General features: G+C 37.2%; 1 protein-coding gene across 11 annotated transcripts in view; it reads left to right on the plus strand.

The window, feature by feature from the left end:
- Nucleotides 1–22,827, plus strand: part of KIF14 (kinesin family member 14) — a 67,919-nt gene that overhangs the window by 1,094 nt on the left and 43,998 nt on the right. For 2 of the 11 annotated variants that reach the window (XM_054657240.1, XM_054657234.2), the window contains 14 exons: nt 913–1,199; nt 1,288–2,139; nt 4,140–4,394; nt 5,329–5,416; nt 9,923–10,021; nt 12,050–12,102; nt 12,958–12,988; nt 13,458–13,565; nt 14,894–15,010; nt 15,508–15,623; nt 16,778–16,950; nt 18,345–18,492; nt 18,735–18,798; nt 20,422–20,606. In XM_054657240.1, coding sequence (XP_054513215.1) covers nt 1,454–2,139; nt 4,140–4,394; nt 5,329–5,416; nt 9,923–10,021; nt 12,050–12,102; nt 12,958–12,988; nt 13,458–13,565; nt 14,894–15,010; nt 15,508–15,623; nt 16,778–16,950; nt 18,345–18,492; nt 18,735–18,798; nt 20,422–20,606 — 2,123 coding nt within the window. In that variant the 5' untranslated portion in view covers nt 913–1,199; nt 1,288–1,453. Of the gene's footprint in view, nt 1–912; nt 2,140–4,139; nt 4,395–5,328; nt 5,417–9,922; nt 10,022–12,049; nt 12,103–12,957; nt 12,989–13,457; nt 13,566–14,893; nt 15,011–15,507; nt 15,624–16,777; nt 16,951–18,344; nt 18,493–18,734; nt 18,799–20,421; nt 20,607–22,827 lie in introns of those variants that run through there. The other 9 variants (XM_063793961.1, XM_063793960.1, XM_054657221.2 and 6 more) reach the window with 7 other exon arrangements.

The raw sequence follows: 22,827 nt of genomic DNA on the forward strand, positions 1-22,827 counted from the left end.
TACTTATCGTACTTACTGCCTGTGGTACTTGGGAATAATCTGCCTCGTGACACCAATCAATTCAATCTTCTCTATAGGCATTCCTGTATTCAGCATACATGGGCCGGACGCGGTGGCTCACGCCTGTAATCCCAGCACTTTGGGAGGCCGAGGCAGGCGGATCACAAGGTCAAGATATCGAGACCATCCTGGCCAACGTAGTGAAACCCCGTCTCTACTAAAAATACAAAAATTAGCTGGGCATGGTGGTGGGCACCTGTAGTCCCAGCTACTTGGGAGGCTAAGGCAGGAGATTTGGCTGAATACAGGAGATGGAGGTTGCAACAAGCCAAGGTCGTGCCACTGCACTCCAGCCTGGTGACAGAGCAAGACTCCGTCTCAAAAAAAATATTTTTATAAAAATAAAATAAAATAAACCTTCTTATGGAACATTGGCAAAAAAAAATACGTGTAGCAGGTATTTATAAAAATACTTTGCTCCACACTCTGATTTAGGTGCTAGGGTTTCCTTTAGTCCTTCCCATTCCCCACACTGGAAGTACTTGAAAATCTATGTTGGCATGCACTTTTTACATCTTCTAAGTCACTTGACACATTTGGCCTGATATATGGCTTATCAGTATATTTCTTCTAGACTAAAGAAATGGGAATTGTATTCTTGTCTTTGAAGTCTACAGTATCTATCAGAGGGCCTGGCACTAATGGAAACTTAGTCAATATTTGTTGAATAATGATGGTAAGTTCTCTGAGAGACTTGCCTGAAGTTGCTTGGAAGCAGTATCTGAGCTGCAGATTGTGATCTATTGTAATGTATGCCTCTGGGAATTTACTTACACAATGGGATGTTCTCTCTATATTTTTAAAGCTTGTTTGTAGTCTATGTGATCTAAATCTTTTTTTTTTTTCTTTCAGTTTAGCAGATATTTTCAGAAATGGATACATAAGAAATGGCTGGAAATCAAATGAATGTCCAAAGAAGAGCTTAGGGTCTTAGTAACATTCTTTTTTAAAATAACTGTCTGCCAAAATGTCATTACACAGTACTCATAATAGAAATAACAGCGGTGATATTCTTGATATTCCTTCTTCCCAGAATAGTTCATCACTGAATGCCCTCACCCACAGTAGCCGACTTAAGCTGCATTTGAAGTCGGATATGTCAGAATGTGAAAATGATGATCCATTATTGAGATCTGCAGGTAAAGTCAGAGACATAAATAGAACTTATGTTATTTCTGCCAGTAAAAAAACAGCAGACATGCCCCTTACCCCTAATCCTGTCGGTAGATTGGCACTTCAGAGGAGAACTACAAGGAACAAAGAATCATCTTTGCTTGTTAGTGAGTTGGAAGACACAACTGAAAAAACAGCAGAAACACGTCTTACATTACAACGTCGTGCTAAAACAGATTCTGCAGAAAAGTGGAAAACAGCTGAAATAGATTCTGTCAAAATGACACTGAATGTGGGAGGTGAAACAGAAAATAATGGTGTTTCTAAGGAAAGTAGAACAAATGTAAGGATTGTAAATAATGCTAAAAACTCTTTTGTTGCCTCTTCTGTACCTTTAGATGAAGATCCACAGGTCATTGAAATGATGGCTGATAAGAAATACAAAGAAACATTTTCTGCCCCCAATAGAGCAAATCAAAATGTTGCACTTAAGTACTCAAGTAATAGACCACCCATTGCTTCCCTGAGTCAGACTGAAGTTGTTAGATCAGGACACTTGACAACGAAACCTACTCAGAGCAAGTTGGATATCAAAGTGTTGGGAACAGGAAACTTGTATCATAGAAGTATTGGGAAGGAAATTGCAAAAACTTCAAATAAATTTGGGAGCTTAGAAAAAAGAACACCTACAAAATGTACAACAGAACACAAATTGACACCAAAGTGCAGCCTGCCTCAGCTTAAGAGCCCAGCTCCATCAATACTGAAGAATAGAATGTCTAACCTTCAAGTTAAACAAAGACCAAAAAGTTCCCTTCTTGCAAATAAACAGGAAAGGTCCGCAGAAAATACAATTCTTCCCGAAGAACAAACTGTAGTTCAGAACACCTCTGCAGGAAAAGACCCCTTAAAAGTAGAGAATAGTCAAGTGACAGTGGCAGTACGCGTAAGACCTTTCACCAAGAGGTATGTGATGCCTTTTAAAATCTAAAGCCAAGCAGTTACATGTAATGTACCTTTAATTCCTCTCTGCCTTTGGAAGGTCAGTGTATTCATGCATCTTCAAACTTGTTGGCAATACTTTTATATAGAAAGAACTTTTAGGTCTAGTTGTAGTGTGTTGATAATTTTTGATCACTGACTATAAAATTAAAAAATTGAATCACCATATTTTGTATATTGAAGTTTCTCTAGATATATTGCTTTTAAAAAGTCTGAATAAGTCACTTAGGTCTCTAATGAAATCTGCTTTCAGATCTGCAATATATGCTGGAATGTTATACCTATCCCTTAAAAAGAGCCATAACAGGCTAGGTGTGGTGGGTCACGCCTGTAATCCCATTGCTTTGGGAGGTCAAGGCAGGCGGATCACTTGAGGCCAGGGGTTTGAGACCAGCCTGGCCAATATGGTGATACCCCGTCTCTACTAAAAATACAAAAATTAGCTGGGCATGGTGTTGCACACCTGTAATCCCAGCTACTCGGGAGGCTGAGGCAGGAGAATCACTTGAACCCGGGAGCCAGAGGCTGCATTGAGCTGACATCAGGCCACTGCACTCCAGCCTGGGCGACAGAACGAGACTGTCTCAAAAAAAAGAAGAGCCATAACAAATTACTGGTTCCCTAAAGAGGTCCTTTCAAAACCCTTTCCAGAGTGGTGATTATCATCATCATTGTCTCCGATTACTATATAGTAGTTATAAATGCAGTGATACATTAGATTTGATTTTGATGGCAAAAAATCTCTCTCTAAAAGTGGTTGTGTGTGGGAAAGACACAGATTAAAGGTGAGGTTGGAAAAGATGGACATGACAAAATGTGAATGTGACAAAATGTAATTGTTTTAAAATATTTTAATGTAGTTGTTTAAAATATTTTAAGGGACAGTGAAAAACTTCACAGAGTTAGTAGTGTTTAACTTGAAGCTGTGTATCTAAGCAAGTTAGAAGAGGATTTGGTGACCACTGCATCAGGGCAGGAACCTCCAGTTTGAACCTAAGGGGTCAGTAGTTAAAGGCAAGTTATACAGTACTGTAGAATCTTTTTCGTGCAAATGGGTTAGTATTAAGAGGGAGAACTGAGGGTGAGTTGGTTTGAGAGAATTGGAATGTCTAACAGAGCCTCAAGAACCATGATAGGAAGAGAAACAATAGAAAGAGCTGGTAGGGACAAAATGCAAGATGGAGGACTCTACTGAACTTAGTAAGGGACCAAGTGCCTGATTCCAAACTCATCAGACAAGCCTTGAAAGCAGGGCCAGGGTAGAGTACTTGTCAAATTGATGAGGCAGGTGTTTTTTCCAGAGTAAATTCTGATTTAAAGCAGTCTCAGAGTCAGGGATGGAGCGGGGAGGGAGTGTATATCTGGAGCCAGACAAAGAGTGATGATGTTTTTCTGTAGATCTAAAGTAAATGAAAGATTTCCACCTAAGTCTCAAAGGGAAAAAGGGTATACAGGAAGATTCATGATTTTAAGGGAGAGAATCTAGAGGAAGGAGGAGAGATCTTTAGTAGCCAAGAGAGACTTATGATTGAAACTTACAGTCAACTGAGTTTGTTAAAATTAGATATTTGTATTTTATGCCAGCTTTATTTAGATTGGTACCCCCCCAAATTTGTATAATAAAGATGTAGATTTGAATGAAGAGTATAGGTAGATTATAGTAGGTGGGATGGGAAAAGGTATAGTTCAAGAGGAAAAAAAAAGAGGAAAAAATCTTGTAAAAGTAGGATAGGTTTTCTGGAGGAATCTGGGATTTTCCCTTTGGTGGCACTGGAGCCACAGGAAATATATTTTGGAAACCCACTAGAATTATGTTTGCTTATCTGCATTTTCCACACAAAACTAAAGAATTATCTTGCCTTGGAAGATTGTTTAAATAGTTTTGAGGTATTTATTATGTTCTGTGAGAATAATACCCTTGATCATTTTAGTTACTTGATTTTTTTCTTTGTGCTTCTTTCAAGAGAGAAGATCGAAAAAGCATCCCAGGTAGTCTTCATGAGTGGGAAAGAAATAACTGTGGAACACCCTGACATGAAACAAGTTTATAATTTTATTTATGATGTTTCATTCTGGTCTTTTGATGAATGTCATCCTCACTACGCTAGCCAGACAACTGTCTATGAGAAGCTAGCAGCACCACTCCTAGAAAGAGCCTTCGAAGGCTTCAATACCTGTCTTTTTGCTTATGGTCAGACTGGCTCTGGAAAATCATATACGTAAGTTGTATTGGAAATGCAATTATCCAGAAGAGTTTAAATATACTTTTGTGAGAAGTGGCATGGGGGTGATAGAAAGAATATAGTTTTGAAATCACACAGATCTTGGCCCAAATCTCATCCATTTTATATACCAGTTCTGCAAACTTGGGCAATTTACTTAGCCTCTGGGCTTCAGTTTATACATTTACCTTGATACAATTCATCTTGTAATTATCATTGGCCCCATTTTACTGTACTTTATATATTTTACATAAACTAAGGCCTAGAGAGGTTATCTTTTAAGTATTTTGGTGAGAATTAAAAGTAAGGCATCTAAGCTAGATGTGATGGCACACACCTGTAGTCTCAGCTACTTGGGAAGCTGAGGTAGGAGGATTGCTTAAGCGCAGGAGTTCGAGTCCAGCCTGGGCAACTTAGTCCCCATCTCTTAAGAAAAAAGGGTGGAGGGGCATCTGATAAATGGTAGCTATGATAATAATATCTGTCCTAGAAGGAAATACTCAGCATTTTAACAGTAGCTAACATTTGAGTTCTTTTTTTTTTTTTTTTTTTGTAGCAAGGTTTGTTGTGAAGAGCGAAAGAAAAGAGCTTCCACAGCGTGGAAGGGGACCCAAGCGGGTTGCCCAACATTTGAGTTCTTACTATATTCCAGACACTGTGCTAAAGACTTTGCTTATATTCTTTCACAACAATTCTCTGAATTAGATAGTTGTATTATTCCTGTTTTACAGTAGAGGAAATTGAAGTTTAGTGAGGTTAAATATCTTGGAGTCAAGATTTGGACTCAGGCAGATTTGGCTCCAGAGTCCAGATTCTTAATTATGAGATTCAGTGAACTTGCTTCCTACTCCCTTCCCAGCCTATTTCCCCAAAAAGAATTTTAAAAAAAGAATTAGTTTTATTTCCCCCTTATTCATAATGTATTTTTCAGGATGATGGGATTTAGTGAAGAACCAGGAATAATTCCAAGATTTTGTGAAGATCTTTTTTCTCAAGTAGCCAGAAAACAAACCCAAGAGGTATGTTCTTATAATACCTGCAAGCTTCTTTTCAGAGTAGAAAATAGTCAAATCAAGTTCAAATCAGTCATGGCCACTAAGGAAATACTTAATGGAAGATCAGTTCTAATTTATAGATCACTCTTCTTTGGAACAGTGGTATGGAGAGGGAGGGTGGAAATTCTAAATTCAGAATCAATTTCACCTAGTGGGCAGTGATAGTGAAGTCATCTCTTCTGTCTTTTCTCCCTTGTTTTTGCTTTACTTTTGTGTATACGTAGAGGCTCACAAACATGGTAGCTATGTGCTGTTATACATGTCTTTGTAGTCAGATAGGTGTACAGCTTAACTAAGGACAGCAGGCATAACCTTTTGGACAACGTGAATCAGAAAGAGTAGTGAAATTGGGATTTGAACCCAGAGTTGACTTCAAAAGCCATGCTTTTCCACTCTACTACACCTGAATAGGCTGTACTGGCTTCCTATTTCACTTATTCATTTACACATTCAGCTACCTTTTACTGAGCATTCTGCTGTTGCCAGGCAGCTTGTTAGATCAATTTTTTTTTTTCTCAAATTTTCTTGGTCATAAGAATCACCGGGGATTCTTGGCAGGGACATATATGTGCATGTGTATGTATATGTACACACTTGCTAAAAATCTCTTCTGGGGGTTCTGAGTCAGTTGGTCTGGTGTAGAGCTTGGGATTTTATAATTTTCATGCTTTTCCTCTAGTATTTTTTATGATAAAGGAAATTGGGAAAATTGTGCTAGATTAGGGGTGTGGAGTTAAAAGACCCAGTCCCTGTATTCAAAGGAGTGTAGTGGGAGAAATAAGTTAACAGCCAAGTACAATCAATTAAATGCTAAACAAACTAAAGTAGATGCTCTAATAGAACATGTAAGTGAGAACATATAAAGTTGGAGGGAGACATTCTCTCAGAGGAAGGAGCAGCTGAGCTTATTTTTGAAGGATACATAGCATTATTAGCTTGGTAACAAAGGGGAGAAGGACATTCCAGGGAGAGGGAGCAGCATGTACCAAGATTTGAAAGCAAAAAAGTAGGGAGCCTTTGGGAATCTATAAATTGTTCACTGTGTTTTGAGCATGGAATTTGAGGGTGGAAAGTGATAAGAGAAGAAACTAGAGGCTGGGTGCAGTGGCTCATGCCTGTAATCCCAGTACTTTGGGAGGCCGAAGCGGGCGGATCACCTGAGGTCAGGAGTTTGAGACCAGCCTGGCCAACATGGTGAAACCCTGTCTCTACTAAGAATACAAAAATTAGCCAGGTGTGGTGGTGGGCGCCTGTAATCCTAGCTATTCGGGAGGCTGAGGCAGGAGAATCGCTTGAACCCTGGAGGCAGACATTGCAGTGAGCTGAGATCATGCCACTGTACTCCAGCCTGGGCGACAGAGCAAGACTCTGTCTCAAAAAAAAGAAAAAAAAAAAGAGCATGGACTTTGGAGATACGTTATTTGAATTTGAATCTCAGCTTCATCACTGCAGTAGAAATGTGATCTTGAACAATTTACTTAATGCCTTTCTGTGTTTCAGAACAGAAAATAGAGATGATATTGACAATGTCTTTCTCATAGGTTTGTTGTGAGCATTAAATGAGTTGATCTATACAAAAGGTTTTGAAGAGTGCCTGGCACATAGTGAGCCCAACTAAATGTGGTTATATCAACTTTGGAATTAGCCAGGATGGTAGAGAATAATAGTATGTGGATGGGGGTAATAGAAGGTGGTATAGCGAGCATGATGGCAGGAGCCTCAGAGGAGAAGACAAATGTAGGACCTCTCCAGTGTGGCTCCAACTACCTTTTCCAATTTGTTTCCCACACTACATTTTCATTTCTAAGTCCTCCTGGAGCCTCTATAACATAAAATACTATTTTACATAAAATAAGCATTATTACGTGTTTATTGAATTCTGACAGCCCCCATCCCTGTTCATAGCATTTGTCAATGACCTTATAATTACTTGGTGTTCCCTTATACCTGGTCTCTTTGGAAGTGTTTTGTTTCTCTCTCATGACACCAGCTATATTCTGCCTTGTATTACTCATGAACTGTATTGCATCTCCAATAGCTTCTGAGTTCTTTCAGGATAAAAACTATGTCCAGTTCATCTCATATTTTCCCACAGCTCCTAGAAGAGTGCTTTGTACCTAGTAGAGCACAATGAATATTTGGTGAATTGAACTTAAATCTCTTTGACACTCCCTTGAAGCTTCCAATTCTGTTAGATGCTTGCTGACTCACTTCTGGATCAATGGATGAAATTTATTTCTCTAATAAGGAAACCATGCCCTAACTGTCAGAAGAGCTGTTTGGAAGCAAAGTTTCCCCTTTTTGGCCTCTGCACTGTATCTTTCAGAGTCAAAAGGAGGAGAAGCTCAGCCCACTTAGTCTAATGATTGCTTTCTTTCCCAATCAGGAAGAGTTGTTGATTTAAGGTTCCATCTTACCAGATCAAATGTCAACCTACAGGGTGTCTTTCCTATTCTGAGCACATGCGATGCACAGATGCTGCTGTCCTTGCTCAAGAATGCCCTACGCGCTCTTTCTGGTTCAATCTACTCTGTCTCTCATGCCTCACATTCTATTTACTCCTTCCCTTTTCTCTGGCCATCCTAAATTTTCCCTTTTCTGATTAGTCATATTTATAGTCATCTCATTTTGATTCTTAATTAATTTTCTATTGCTGTGTTTTATCTATTGGAAGGTATGTTATATGTCTCTGAGATCTTAGCCTCATGAGCAAGAATCTTGTCTTATACTTCTTTATGTCCTGACAATAACCTAAAGCCAAACACGCAGTACACAGGTACTTAAGAAATGCTTATTGGATTGAATTGAACCTTATGCAGAAGTTAAGAAGAAATGCAAGGACTTTTGTTGTTATTCATATTAAATTTTTTTTTTTTTTTTTTTTTTTTTTTTGAGACGAAGTCTCGCTCTGTCACCCAGGCTGGAGTGCAGTGGCGTGGTCTTGGCTCACTGCAAGCTCTGCCTCCCGGGTTCACGCCATTCTTCTGCCTTAGCTTCCTGAGTAGCTGGGACTACAGACACCCGCCACCATGCCCAGCTAATTTTTTGTATTTTGTATTTTGTATTTTTGTATTTTAGTTTCACCATGTTAGCCAGGATGGTCTCGATCCCCTGACCTCGTAATCCACCTGCTTTGGCCTCCCAGAGTGCTGGGATTACAGGCGTGAGCCACCGCGCCCAGCCAAAATTTTTTTTATTGAGATCAAATTCACATAACATCAAATTAACCACTTTAAAGTATACAATTCAGTGGCATTCAGTACATTTATAATGTACAACTGTTACTTCTAGTGCCAAAAAATTTTCATTGCCCCCAAAGGGGACCCTCTACCCATTAAGCAGTCACAATCCATTCCCCCTTCTTCCCAATCCCTGGCAACTACTAATTTGCTTTTGTTCTATGAATTTACCTGTTCTGGAAATTTCATATAAATGGAATCATGCAATATGTGATATTTTGTGTCTGGCTTCTTTCACTTAGCATAATGTGTTGAGGTTCATCTACATTGTAGCACATACAGTACTTCATTCCTTTTAATGGTTGACTAATATTTCATTGTACAGATATTGCCAGTTTTGTTTATCCATTCATCAGTTGATGGACATTTGGGTTGTTTATACCTTTTGGCTATTGTGAGTAGTCCTTCTGTGAACACTGGTGCATGTTTTTGTTTGAATACCTGTTCTCAATTGTTTTGGATGTATAGGAGTGGAATTTCCAAATTTCTATGGTGATTCTTTTTCTTTTTTGAGATGGAGTCTCGCTCTGTCGCCTAGGCTGGAGTGCAGTAGCACAATCTCAGCTCACTGCAACCTCCACCTCCCAGGTTCAAGCGATTCTCCTGCCTCAGCCTCCCGAGTACCTGGGATTACAGGCGCCCGGCACCATGCCCAGCTAATTTTTGTATTTTTAGTAGAGGTGTGGTTTCACCATGTTGGCCAGGCTGTTCTTGAACTCCTGACCTCAAATGATCCTCCCACCTCGGCCTCCCAAAGTGCTGGGATTACAGGTGTGAGCCACTGTCCCTGGCCTGGTAATTCTATTTTTAACCTTTCAAGGAACTTTCAACTATTTTCCACATTGGCCGCACCATTTTACATCCACTAGCAATGGAGGAGGGTTCCAGTTTCTCCACATCCTCACCCACACTGGTTGGTTTTCACTTATTATTATTATTGCCATCCTAGTGGGTGTGAAGTTGTTTTTCATTGTGATTTTGATTTGCATTTCCCTACTGAGAAATGATGTTGAGCATCTTTTCATGTGCTTGTTTGCCATTTGTACGTTCTTCTTTGGAGAAATGTCTATTCAAGTCCTTTGTGCATTTTAAAATTGGGCTGTTTGTCTTTATGTTGTTGAGTTGTAGGATATTTTTATATATTTATATATTTTGGATACTAGTTCCTAACCACAGATATGATTTGCAAAACATTAAAATAAATTATATGCTGTGTTTCTATTCCTACTAGGTCAGCTATCACATTGAAATGAGCTTCTTTGAAGTATATAATGAAAAAATTCACGACCTTCTGGTTTGTAAAGATGAAAATGGGCAGAGAAAGCAACCAGTAAGATTAAAACAATTTATTATTTGTTTTGAATTTCTGTTCTTATAAATGCATCTAATTATTTGAGTTCTCTGGATGGTATAGCTTAAAGTTTTACTAGAATTATATGAAAGCAAATGCTTGGATCTACAGTCCAATTAGATTATTTAGAAAATAAGCAGAGCACTGGCCGGGCATGGTGGCTCACTCCTGTAATCCCAGCACTTTGGGAGGCTGAGGGGGGCAGACTGCCAGAGCTCAGGAGTTCAAGACCAGCCTGGACAACACAGTGAAACCCTGTCTCTACTAAAATACAAAAAATTAGCCGGGTGGGGCGGCTTGCGCCTATAGTCCCAGCTTCTCCGGAGGCTGAGGCAGGAGAATTGCTTGAACCTGGGAGGCAGGTTGCAGTGAGCCGAGATCAAGCCACTGTACTCCAGCCTGGGCGACAGAGTGAGACTTCGTCTCCAAAAAAAAAAAAAAGAAGCGGAACATTATCACTAGTAGAAATTAAATTAGTTATCAGATTTAACCTCTTTATTTTAATGAAGAATTGTATAAAACTAAAGATAAAATATTTGTTCCGAGATTTAGTTGGACCATGTAAGTTGAACACCAGATCCCTAATAGTCTATAAGCCAAAACATAGTAAAACTTTTTAAAATTATATTTTTATTATAGAATGTGTATTTCAGTGGATTATTTAGCAAATTCATACCTTGTAGATAATCTGTGAAATAGAAAGTTTCACAATTATATCATCTTTTTTAAAAACTGCTATTCAAATTTAAAATTTTTAATTTTGCAATGGACCTTGGAGCACAATAAACAAAAATCTAAAGAAGACGGCTGGGCGTGTTGGCTCACGCCTGTAATCACAGCACTTTGGGAGGTCAAGGCGGGTGGATCACTAGGTCAAGAGATGGAGACCATTCTGGCCAACATGGTAAAACCCTGTCTCTACTAAAAATACAAAAATTAGCTGGGCATGGTGGCGCGTGCCTGTAGTCCCAGCTACTCAGGAGGCTGATGCAGGAGAATCGCTTGAACCCGGGGGCAGAGGTTTCAGTGAGCCGAGATTTCTTTCACCACCGCACTCCAGCCTGGCGACAGAGCGAGACTCCATCTCAAGAAAAAAAAGGAAGTTAGCTGTCTTCTTCACTTGCCCATGTTTGTGCAGTTTACTATTGGCAACATCAAGAAACTTAAACAAAACTTGACATTTGCTTCTATGATTTCTATATGTTTAAAGCTTCTGGTCACAAAGTTGAAAATGTATAATGTAACAATAAAGAAAAATTTTAATGTCTGAAATTTAACGAATATGTTTTAAAGAGCATTTAAAAGTATATAAATCATAGCTACTGCAAGATTTAACATTCAAATGTCTTACTGAAAAACTAGGAAGACAAGCTGGGTACGGTGGCTGACGCCTGCAATCCCAGTACTTTGGGAGGCTGAGGTGGGCGGATCACTTGAGGTCAGGAGTTCCTGACCAGCCTGGCCAACATGGTGAAACTCCTTCTCTACTGAAAATACAAAAGTTAGCTGGTGTGGTGGCACTGTCTTGTAATCTCAGCTACTCAGAAGGCCGAGGTAGGAGAATCGCTTGAACCCAGGAGGCAGAGGTTGCACTGAGCCAAGATTGCACCACTGCACTCCAGCCTGGGCCACAGAGCAAGACTGTCTCAAAACAGACAAACAAACAAACAAAAAACTAGTAAGACATCTGATGCTAAAATATATTGTTCTAATTATTGTCTATTAGACAATTCTAATAGCAGTTTTTTAAGAATAAAAAAACTAGTAAGACTTGATGCTACAATATATTGTTGCATATTGTGCTACTATGAACAGTTTTTTATATTGAAGCTGTTTCCTAATGCCTTACAGATTTGTTTTTGTGAGAGTTTTTGTGTGTTTTTTTTTTCCTGGATAAAATAAAGACAAATCTTTTACCTTAAACTCAAGATGTAGAAAAAGTGATCATTTCAAGTTACATGAAATATTTGTCGTACTCCTAATGATGCATGTATTTGCTTCTTCTAGCTGAGAGTGAGGGAACATCCTGTTTATGGACCATATGTTGAAGCACTGTCAATGTAAGTATTTGGCTCAGCAAGGGCAAAGAGGATAAAACAAATGAATAGAGTGAATGTTACTCTCCCATAATCTTTATTGTATTCTCATTGGCCTTCCTAACTTTGAAACCCTGGGTAACTATTTATTTAGCCTTCTACCCTTGCTATTGTCCAATTAGGTTTTCCCTCTCTTTCCATAGAGTGTTAGTTACTTGTTTTAATACTTGCATGTGTCTTTCATAGTACCTGTAAAGTGTCTGCCATGGAGTATTCATTATACTGAGTATGAAGTAAATATTTGCTTTTTCTTTCTTTTACCCCTTCCTTTCATCATTAATTTAATCTTCCCTCTCAACCTGCTTTTTATACCTATGACTCTAAGCTAGACAGGGAAGAGGGTACTAAGAAGAGTTAAGAGTTTGATGCATGCTAGGAGTCATTTACTTTTTTTTCCAACACTGCAAATGCTTTCTTAAAGGAAAGGAAAAGTTATTAAGTATTAACTCAGCTGCATTTAATACATCTGGGATTGTATTGGGACCCATATACACCCACATATAAATATACCTATGCATATACATATGTGTTAAAGTATATCTTTTGGTATTGTGACTTAGACTTGAATATTAAGATGCTAAGGTGCTTCATTGTATTAAGAAAAATCATACTTTTTGTTAAAATTAAAGCATTATTTTATTTCCTGTCCTTCAAGAATGGGGAAAATAAAAGATTCTGGGAGAATCAGTAAAATAATATTCATGAATTAGTCCATTGTGATCTTCAGCATAAATATGTAATTGAAATGTTATTGTTTTATGAGAACAAGAGTATAATCATCAGTAAAATTGATTTTGTCTTTTCACTTCTTAAAAATAGGAACATTGTCAGTTCTTACGCTGATATCCAGGTAAGATTGATTTTGTTTTCTTTTCACTAGATAGAAAGAGCATAATCCTAAATATTTATAAGAACATTTTTTCTTAATTGCTGTTTTACAAATAAAAGGTTAGTTTCCTTAATTTATCACAAACCGATTTTGTTAAGTTTTAATCAAAATAATTGCTCTGCTTTATTAAAAATGTTGACCTTCATGTAAGCTTAGAGTTATGGAAACAGCCTTTTAAAGTTATTATTTCCTGCCTCAGATTTCTATGACAGAAAAAAAGGCAATGGGAATACAAATTATTAAAAGATAAATATTTACTCATTTCATTTTATAAATTAATTACAAATGTGTATATGTTATCTCTCTTTTTATATCATTGAGTTACAGTCTGCTGATCTGAATTACAAATGTGTATATGTTGTCTCTCTTAATTTTTATATCATTGAGTTACAGTCTGCTGATCTGATCTTCCTTCCTTTTTTCTTATAAGAGTTGGCTAGAATTGGGAAATAAACAAAGAGCTACTGCTGCTACTGGTATGAATGACAAAAGTTCCCGATCTCATTCAGTTTTCACCCTGGTGATGACCCAGACCAAGGTATTTTTTTTTAAAAGTTCCCGATCTCTTTCAGTTTTCACCCTGGTGATAACCCAGACCAAGGTATTTTTTTAAAAAGTTCCCGATCTCATTCAGTTTTCACCCTGGTGATCACCCAGACCAAGGTATTTTTTTTCCACAGGCAAGATAGTAAATACATTTAAGTTTCATGTTTTTCTTATTGTCTTCTTTAAATCAAAAGGTAAAAGTACAGTCATATAAATATATAAACTTAATTTGATTGTAGGAAATATGCCTTAGTTTCAATGACTTTTGGTCAATGACCAAATGACTTATGGCAGTATACTCTTTACCAGATTTTTAAATCAATAATAGATGCTTGTTATCATGATAACATTGATATGATCATATCAATATATGATAGTATATTTTCATATATAGTAATTATGCAGAGTATTTAGAAAAACATCAGAAAGTAAAAGATTTTTTAAAATTTAGCCATAGGTTCCACCATTCAGATAAACCCATCTAAACATTTTGGTATATAGTCTTTCAATTTTTTTGCCATCACAATTAAATTCACTTAAAATCACACTGTTAAAATCTGTAACAATTTTATGTTATTAAAATTTTTATAAAATAATTTTTAATAGCTATATAATATTCCATTAACTATTACAGTTCTTCAAGTTTTTCTCTACTGATGGACATTTATATTATTTTTAAATGTTTTGCTATTATAATGCTGGGATAAGCAACATCTTTGTGCATTAAACTTTTTCTTTATTTACTGTTATTTCCTTAATATAACTGAGTGGTTATGGATTTTAATCTCTTTGAAGTAATTTATTTTATTTTGGCATAATCTATCCACTGCTCAATATATTCTTTTCAGTAGACCGTGTGAATATTTTCGTGTTATAAATTATCACAGATTCATGAAGGGATGATCTTAGGCCAGGTGCAGTGGCTCACGCCTGTAATCCCAGCACTTTAGGAGGCCGAGGCAGGAGGATCACTTGAGCTCAGGAGTTTGAGACCAGTCTGAGCAACATAGCGAGACCTTGTCTGTACTAAAAAATAAAAAAAAGTAGCAGGTGTAGCAGCATGTGCTTGTAGTCCCAGCTACTTGGGAGCCCGAGGTGGGACAATTGCTTGAAGGCAGGAGATCAAGGCTGCAGTGAGCCGTGATCATGCCACTGCACTCCAGCCTGGGCGACAGAGTGAGACCCTGTCTCAAAAAAAAAGAAGGGACTATTTAAAAAATAAAAGAGTGATGTGTAATCTTTTACAGCTTTCCCTTTAAAAAAACCTATATTGATTGGAAGTCATAGAACTTAATTTAATTTAATATCATTTTGCTGTAGACAGAATTTGTGGAAGGGGAAGAACACGATCACAGAATAACAAGTCGAATTAACCTAATAGATCTGGCAGGCAGTGAGCGCTGCTCTACGGCTCACACTAATGGAGATCGACTAAAGGTAAATGGAATGCTTTTTCTCCTTTTGATGAAATTTATTCCTGAGGTCATTATTTTAAGGAGAATACAAACTGAATACACTTAACCTCCCCAAATATATCTTTATCTGCAGTTTATAGACTGCATTGCTGTGGTTGAAAAAGAGATATGTACTTTTTGGTTATGATTAATTTTTAAAGAAAATACGTTTGAGTCATAAGAAAGTTGGTAGTTTATAGAAAAAAGTATTTATAGACAGGCATTGTGGCATGTGTCTGTAGTCCCAGCTCCTTGGTTCAGGTGGGAGGATTGCTTGAGCCTGGATGGTTGAGGCTACAGTGAGCCATGTTTGTGCCACTGCACTCCAGCCTGGGCAACAGAGTGAGACTCTGTCTCAAAAAAAAAGAAAGTAAAAAAGTATTTACTCAGTAATTATATGAGGGGAGAAATACATTTTGTGAAATAAATTTCTTGCTGAGAAGTATTTTAAGTTAAAAATTTTTTTTTTCTTGCATGCAGGAAGGTGTGAGTATTAATAAGTCCTTGCTAACTTTGGGAAAAGTTGTATCTGCACTTTCGGAACAAGCAAACCAAAGGAGTGTTTTTATTCCTTATCGTGAATCTGTTCTTACATGGCAAGTATCTTTTGAAGTATAAAGAATTGTATAAAATATAGTGAATACTATGGGGAAAAGAATGATAGACTGACTTCATTAACTTTGGGATGGAGAAAGGTGGTAAGCATTATGAATTCTAGAGCCAAACTACCTGGATTTGAATCTCAGCTCAGCGTCTTATAAGCTCTGTGACTTTGGGCAAATTACTTAATATTCTAGCCTGTTTCCTTATCTGTAAAATAGGAATAAAATCAATACCTTTTAGGGGTAAGTGAGAATTAGATTATTAGTGTACAATTCTTAATACATAATATGTACTATATGAGTGTAAATAACTGTTCTTGTACTTAACTATTATTTGTGGCTGATGTTTGAACATATATGGTACTACCAAACATATTGCTAGTTGTATAAAGAGAAGTTGAATAATTTTGTTTGCTTACTACACAGTGACTAACACATGGGTGCTCAATAAATGTTTTCATTAGTGAATGTATATTTAATTTTCAATATGTTACATTCAGATTACATCTGTATGGATTTAATATTCAGTTCTGATAGGCATTAATATACAGTTACGATAAGGACTGCATCTTTACTTGAGGGTAATGTGTCTTTATAATTGGTTTATTACAATGTGATTGCCACCTTGAAACCTATAAGGGAAAATCTGATTTTTTTCATGTCTTATGAAAGTTAAAAATAGTGACATTCATTCTGCACTAATATATGTTTTAAGTCTCATACTCTTTTTCTCTAAAATAAAGATTTTGCTTTTAGTACAATATAGAATTTTTGTTTCAATGTTCATCATTTTCAACATTTATTGAGCACCTGCTTCAAAAGGTTGTGGTAGCACTGGAAATACAAAGATGACCAAGACACATAGTCCCTTCCCTATGGTAGCTCACAGTCATGAAATACTTGATGATTCACCACATTTTAAAATCTCTGCACAGATTATTGCCTCTTGAAACAATATAAAAAGTGTAAGAGAGAAAAAGTGTTTATGAGATCTAGAAATAGTTACGAATACCAGAAAAGTTTTAAATGGTATTTGAGTAGAGTATAATACTGTATTATATACCCTATTAGTTTGTTTTGTGCTTTCTAGATAATTACTGTTATTAAGTTGTTGTAGAAGCAAAGTCTTATGACTTTTTTTCTTGCAGGCTGTTAAAAGAAAGTCTGGGTGGAAATTCAAAAACTGCAATGATTGCTACGATTAGTCCCGCTGCCAGCAACATAGAAGAAACATTAAGCACACTTAGATATGCTAACCAAGCCCGTTTAATAGTCAACATTGCTAAAGTAAATGAAGATATGAACGCTAAGTTAATTAGAGGTGAATATTTTCTCAGAATTTAAAAATTGTTTTGCCACAGTTTAGTCCCAGATATTAGTTGCAGTCTTAAAATATGTAATTTATGAACATCAAAGGTTTTTTTCTACACCTATTTTAATAGATTCTAGTCATCAGCCTATAGTGATGGAGGATGATAGGTAGAAGGACAGATAATAAGTAATAAGGAGAAAAACAATTAGAAAAAGAACATAGAAAACAGAGTGTGGGTAAGGGGGAAACAGTAAGCATTAAACAATAAATTTACACAGTCATAGATGTGTGCAGCAAAATGCCAATAAAACTATTTACTATTTTTCTCTTATGACCTCTCTTCCATTGACGTTTTATGTACTAGCTCTGCTCATGCTTAGTTCATGAGCAATTCAAGGCAATTGGAGCTTGAATTTCTAGTATAGGCTGAACTTCATTTATGCTAAATACTGCTTTCTATTTATCTCTAGGTAATCATCAATTTAGGATAGACTTTAATGCCTACAAGAAATCTTGATTTGTACAGTTTTATCTTTGCTGATGTAGAACTATCATCTTTTCATGCCCCTTTGTCCTCTGGCCCTTTATAGCAGCAGAAGGTGATAGACACTTCAGATGTATGAGCCAGAGAAGAATCTGATTTGTCTATCCTGGTCCATCCTTTCCCTTTTGGATCCCTTCTGTTTCACAAGTGGGACTGTTTTCATTAAAAATAAGTATTCTGGGCCAGGCATGGTGGCTCATGCCTATAATCCCAGCACTTTGAGAGGCTAACGCAGGCGGACTACTTAAGGTCAGGAGTTCGAGACCAGCCTGGCCAACATGGGGAAACCCTGTCTCTACTAAAAATACAAAAATTAGCCAGACACAGTCGTGGGCACCTGTAATCCTGGCTACTCGGGAAGCTGAGGCAGGAGAATTGCTTGAGCCCGGGAGGCGGAGGTTGCAATGAGCCGAGACCGTACCACTGCACTCTAGACAGTGAGACTCTGTCTAAATAAATAAATAAATAAATATTCTGAATTCCAGCTTGAAAAATCTTTGATCTTGGCTGTTCTGCCTAGTGAATAGCCATTCTTTTATTTCTTTACTTTTTAAATAAACTTTCACTTTAACAATTCCCCTTTTGCCTCTCAAAAGTGTTCCACTTTGGTCAGTACATTATACAGCTTTCCTACTTATGAACAGGGAAAGTTCATTAATATGGGAGCATATTTCAGGTTAAGACTAAGTAAAGATTTATAGGTTATATAAAGTAGAGCTGATTTCTCCAATATTCTATTTTATTTAGTAATACTGTATTTAAAACTTCAAATGAAATAGAAGATTGGAGGATTATGCTTACTGTGGAAATTGTTATATATTAAATGTTATTATTAATGCATCTTTGTATAAATCTTCAGAATTGAAGGCAGAAATTGCAAAGCTAAAAGCTGCTCAGAGAAACAATCGGAATATTGACCCTGAACGATACAGGCTCTGTCGGCAAGAAATAACATCCTTAAGAATGAAACTGCATCAACAGGAGAGAGACATGGCAGAAATGCAAAGGTAGAGTACAGTCAGTACTCTAAATGTTAAGTGTGTTGCTCTGGAATCATAGGAATGGCAGGGACCTCAAGAGGATACTGAGTATTTTTCCTACCTTCCTTATGAATAGAGCAGCCCACTCCCAGATTATCATATTTTAAATATTACTAGGTAGTTGCCTAATTTTCATTGATTGTCTCTTGACTCTCAATCTTATACATCTGGATGTTTTTAACTCTGTTATTTTCTTTGTCTTTGGAAAGAGTGTGGAAAGAAAAGTTTGAACAAGCTGAAAAAAGAAAACTTCAAGAAACAAAAGAGTTACAGGTATTATTTCAACTTTCTAAACTGATTAGAAAATAAAAGAAATATGCCAAGAAATAAATATTGCCAATATGCCAATGCATGTAAATTTAATGTTTCAAATACTTACTATATACTGACTCTGTACAAAGCAATATCGTAAGGAAAATTAATATAAAGAAATGTTAAGATCAAGACTGGTTGCTTAGAGCCAGCCCATAAACTAGTTGGAAAGTTAAAGTATGAATAAACCATCTTGTTATATTTACTTTGGTTCTACAAATATATATTAAATGTCTATGCTTTTCAGGAACAGGGGAAGCCAAGGTGATTAAATACAGTTTCATCCCTCAGAGAGCTTGTGATCCAGAGATTTACAAAACGTAAATAGAAGACTGAAATGCAATGTGATTTCAGTAGATTGAGCCATAAGCAATTGCCATTTTTGTAGGTAAAGCATGGTTGAACACTGGCAGTTTCATATGGTTGAACCTAATGTAATGAAAAGTATTTCAAGTGATTGGTAGTGGGGGAGTACTATAAGAATTCAGGAGAAGGAGGGAAAATTCCTTGCGCATGGCCAATCCAATCTCATAAAAGAGGTGGCATTTGAGATGGGCTTTGAAGTTTGGGTAAGATTTTAATAGGAAGAGAAAAGGAAGAGCACATTCTTGGAAGAGAAAATTCTGTGAAAGTAAAGGTAGAAAAGTTTGAGTTGTCTTTAGAAAGGGTATGTAGATCAGTTTTACTGGAAGCAGTTTATATGAGATCATAAGGAGATAAAATTGGAAAGATATGTTATGATTAGTTTATGAAGGACTTGATTTCATGCCAAGGAAATTAAGTTTTATCCTGTAGGAAGTGAGAAGCTGTTAAAAAGTGACCAGGGAATTTACATTTTGAGAGCACCCTTTCAAGAGAATTAACCTGGCATAGGATATAAGATGGATTGAAAACAGAAGCTGTTGACAGTGATCAAGAGGCTGCTTCAGTAGTTTTGGTGTGAGTTGACAGGGGCCTGTGGTGAAGGCAATGAAGATGCAACAAAACAAACTGATCTGTTCTAAAGACGGTCAGTCAATAAGAAGACACAATTTGGTGATGATAAATTGATGTATGAGTAGACTGAGGATGGTGAAGGACAAAGAAGGTAGGGAGGTCACAAAGGAGAGATTCTAAGGAAGGAGGAGAGAGTCTAAAAAACCTTTATGGCCGGGCGCGGTGGCTCACGCCTGTAATTCCAGCACTTTGGGAGGCTGAGGCGGGTGGATCACCTGAGGTCAGGAGTTCGAGACCAGCCTGATCAACATGACGAAACCCTATCTCTACTAAAAATACAAAAATTAGCCGAGTGTGGTGGCATGCGCCTGTAGTCTCAGCTACTTGGGAGGCTGAAGCAGGAGAATCGTTTGAACCCAGGAGGCAGAGGTTGCAGTGAGCCGAGATCGTGCCACTGCACTCCAGCCTGGGTGACACAGCGAGACTCCGTCTCAAAAAAATAAAAATAAAAAAATAAATAAATAACCTTTAATTTAGTGAGACTTCATATAGAATTGTTCTAATGTTTAATATAGACCATTTGTTTTAGGTGAATTTAACAATTTCATACTGTGATTAAGATTAATTTCTTTTTCTGACTTCTACCAGAAAGCAGGAATTATGTTTCAAATGGACAATCATTTACCAAACCTTGTTAATCTGAATGAAGATCCACAACTATCTGAGATGCTGCTATATATGATAAAAGAAGGAACAACTACAGTTGGAAAGTATAAACCAAACTCGAGCCATGATATTCAGTTATCTGGGGTGCTGATTGCTGATGATCATTGGTATGTTAATCCACTAAAAAAAAAGAAAAGGCACCTGTTCTATATCTTGGTAACATGTGGTTTCCTTCATATGGCATATTCGTTGCTACTGATCGTTTGGTAGAACGATCTTCAAACCCATTGTTTAGTCAGGAAAAACATACATTCTGAGTGTGTTGTAAGGATGATAGGTCAGTTACTCTCAATATAAAGTACAGTGTAATGCTCTCTCTGTTTTTGTTTTGGCATACTTGATCTGTTGATTGAAGAATAATTTATTTTCTTGCAATTATAATGATGCACATGCAAGTAAACTATCTATCTTACATAACAGAATTTTTGGTTGGATTGACCAATTTAAAAATGTTACTTTACGTGAATTTTGTTCATATGAATGGAATACTTGTATATATTGTTGGAATGATAGTGTATGTAAACTTTTTTGACTCTGCATTGTGTTTCCAAGATTTGTGTACATTGGTTCCTGTTTTATTTTCACTGCTATGAAGTATTCCATTGTATGAGTTTATCTCTTATAAAGTTTAGGAAGTGCTTTTAAATTGTATGTCTGAGAGTAGAGATACTAGGTTGTAGAATATGTGCATATTCAACTTTAGTAGCTAATTTCAAATTATTTTCCAAAATGAATTTTTACTCCCATTAGCCTTGAGAATACCTGTTACTCCACATCCTTGCCAACACTTAGTACTGTCAGACTTTATGCCAATCTGATGAACATTAAATAGTATATCCTTATGGATTCATTTTACATTTCTTTGATTAATAATAAGGTTGAACATCTTTTCATGTGTTGATTGGCCATTTTTGTTTACTATTGTAACTTGCCTCTTCATACCTTTTGTTGATTTTTCAACTGATTTGCTTATTTCTTAATAATTTGTAGGAGTTGCCAATCCTTCGTGAGCTTTTTGGTATAAATATCTTTTTTTCTAACGTGTAACATCTTTTTACTCTCTCTGGTGCCTTTGATTGATTGAAGTTCTTAATTTTATTGTAGTACCTGGCATCAGTCTTTTCCTTTATGATTGTCAGTTTTTATGTCTTAAAGAAAGAATGTTCTGGCTGGGCGTGGTGGCTTATGCCTGTAATCCTAGCACAGGTGTGTGGGCTCAGGAGTTTGAGTCCAGCCTGGGCAACATGGTGAAACCCCGTCTCTACTAAAAATACAAAAAATTTTCTGGACGTGGTGGTGCCCGCCTGTAATCCCAGCTACTCAGGAGGCTGAGGCATGAGAATCGCTTGAACCTAGGAGGTGGACGTTGCAGTGTGCCGAGATCATCATGCCACTGCACTCCAGCCTGAGTGACAGAGCGAGACTCTGTCTCAAAAAAAAAAAAAAAGAGAGAGAGAGAAAGAGTGTTCTGGCCAGGCGCGGTGGCTCACGCCTATAATCCTAACAGTCTGGGAGGCTGAGGCGGCAGATCACTTGAGACCAGGAGTTCAACATCAGCCTGGCCAACATGGTGAAACCTCATCTCTACTGAAAATACAAAAATTAGCCCGGCATGGTGGTGGGCACCTATAGTCTCAGCTACTTGGGAGGCTGAGGCATAAGAATCACTTGAACCTGGGAGGTGGAAGCTACAGTGAGCCAAGATGACCCTGCTATACTCCACCCTAGGCAATAGAGTGAGACTCTAACTCAAAAAAAAAAAAAAAGACTGTTGTACATTGAGGTCATAGAGATGTTCTAAATTTTCTTCTAGATGTTTTGAAGTTTTGCTTTCACATTTAAGTTATTGAATGTCTGGAATTTTTTATTTGGTGTGAATTAGGGATCTAAATTCATTTATTTTCCACATGAATAGCCATTTCTCCCAGTACCAAATATTAAATAGTTTATTGCTTCTTTTGGAATCTGTAGTGCTCCTACAAAAAATTTCTAAAAATATCAGAATCTGTTTCTTCCTACTAATACCCCATGGTCGTAATTACTTGAGCTTTGTAATGAATCTTTATTTATTTATTTTTTGATTCAGAGTTTTGCTCTGTTGCCCAGGCTGGAGTGTAGTGGCACCATCTCAGCTCACTGCAACCTCCTGGGGTCGAGCAATTCTCCTGCCTCAGCCTCCTGAGTAGCTGGGATTGCAGATGTCTGCTACCATGCCTGGCTAATTGTTGTATTTTTAGTAGAGACGGGGTTTCACCATGTTGGCCAGGCTGGTCTCAAACTCCCACCTCAGGTGATCCGCCCACCTTGACCTCCCAAAGTGCTGGAATT

Source organism: Pan troglodytes, chromosome 1 (assembly GCF_028858775.2).
Source record: "Pan troglodytes isolate AG18354 chromosome 1, NHGRI_mPanTro3-v2.0_pri, whole genome shotgun sequence".
Classification (NCBI taxonomy): Eukaryota; Metazoa; Chordata; class Mammalia; order Primates; family Hominidae; genus Pan; species Pan troglodytes.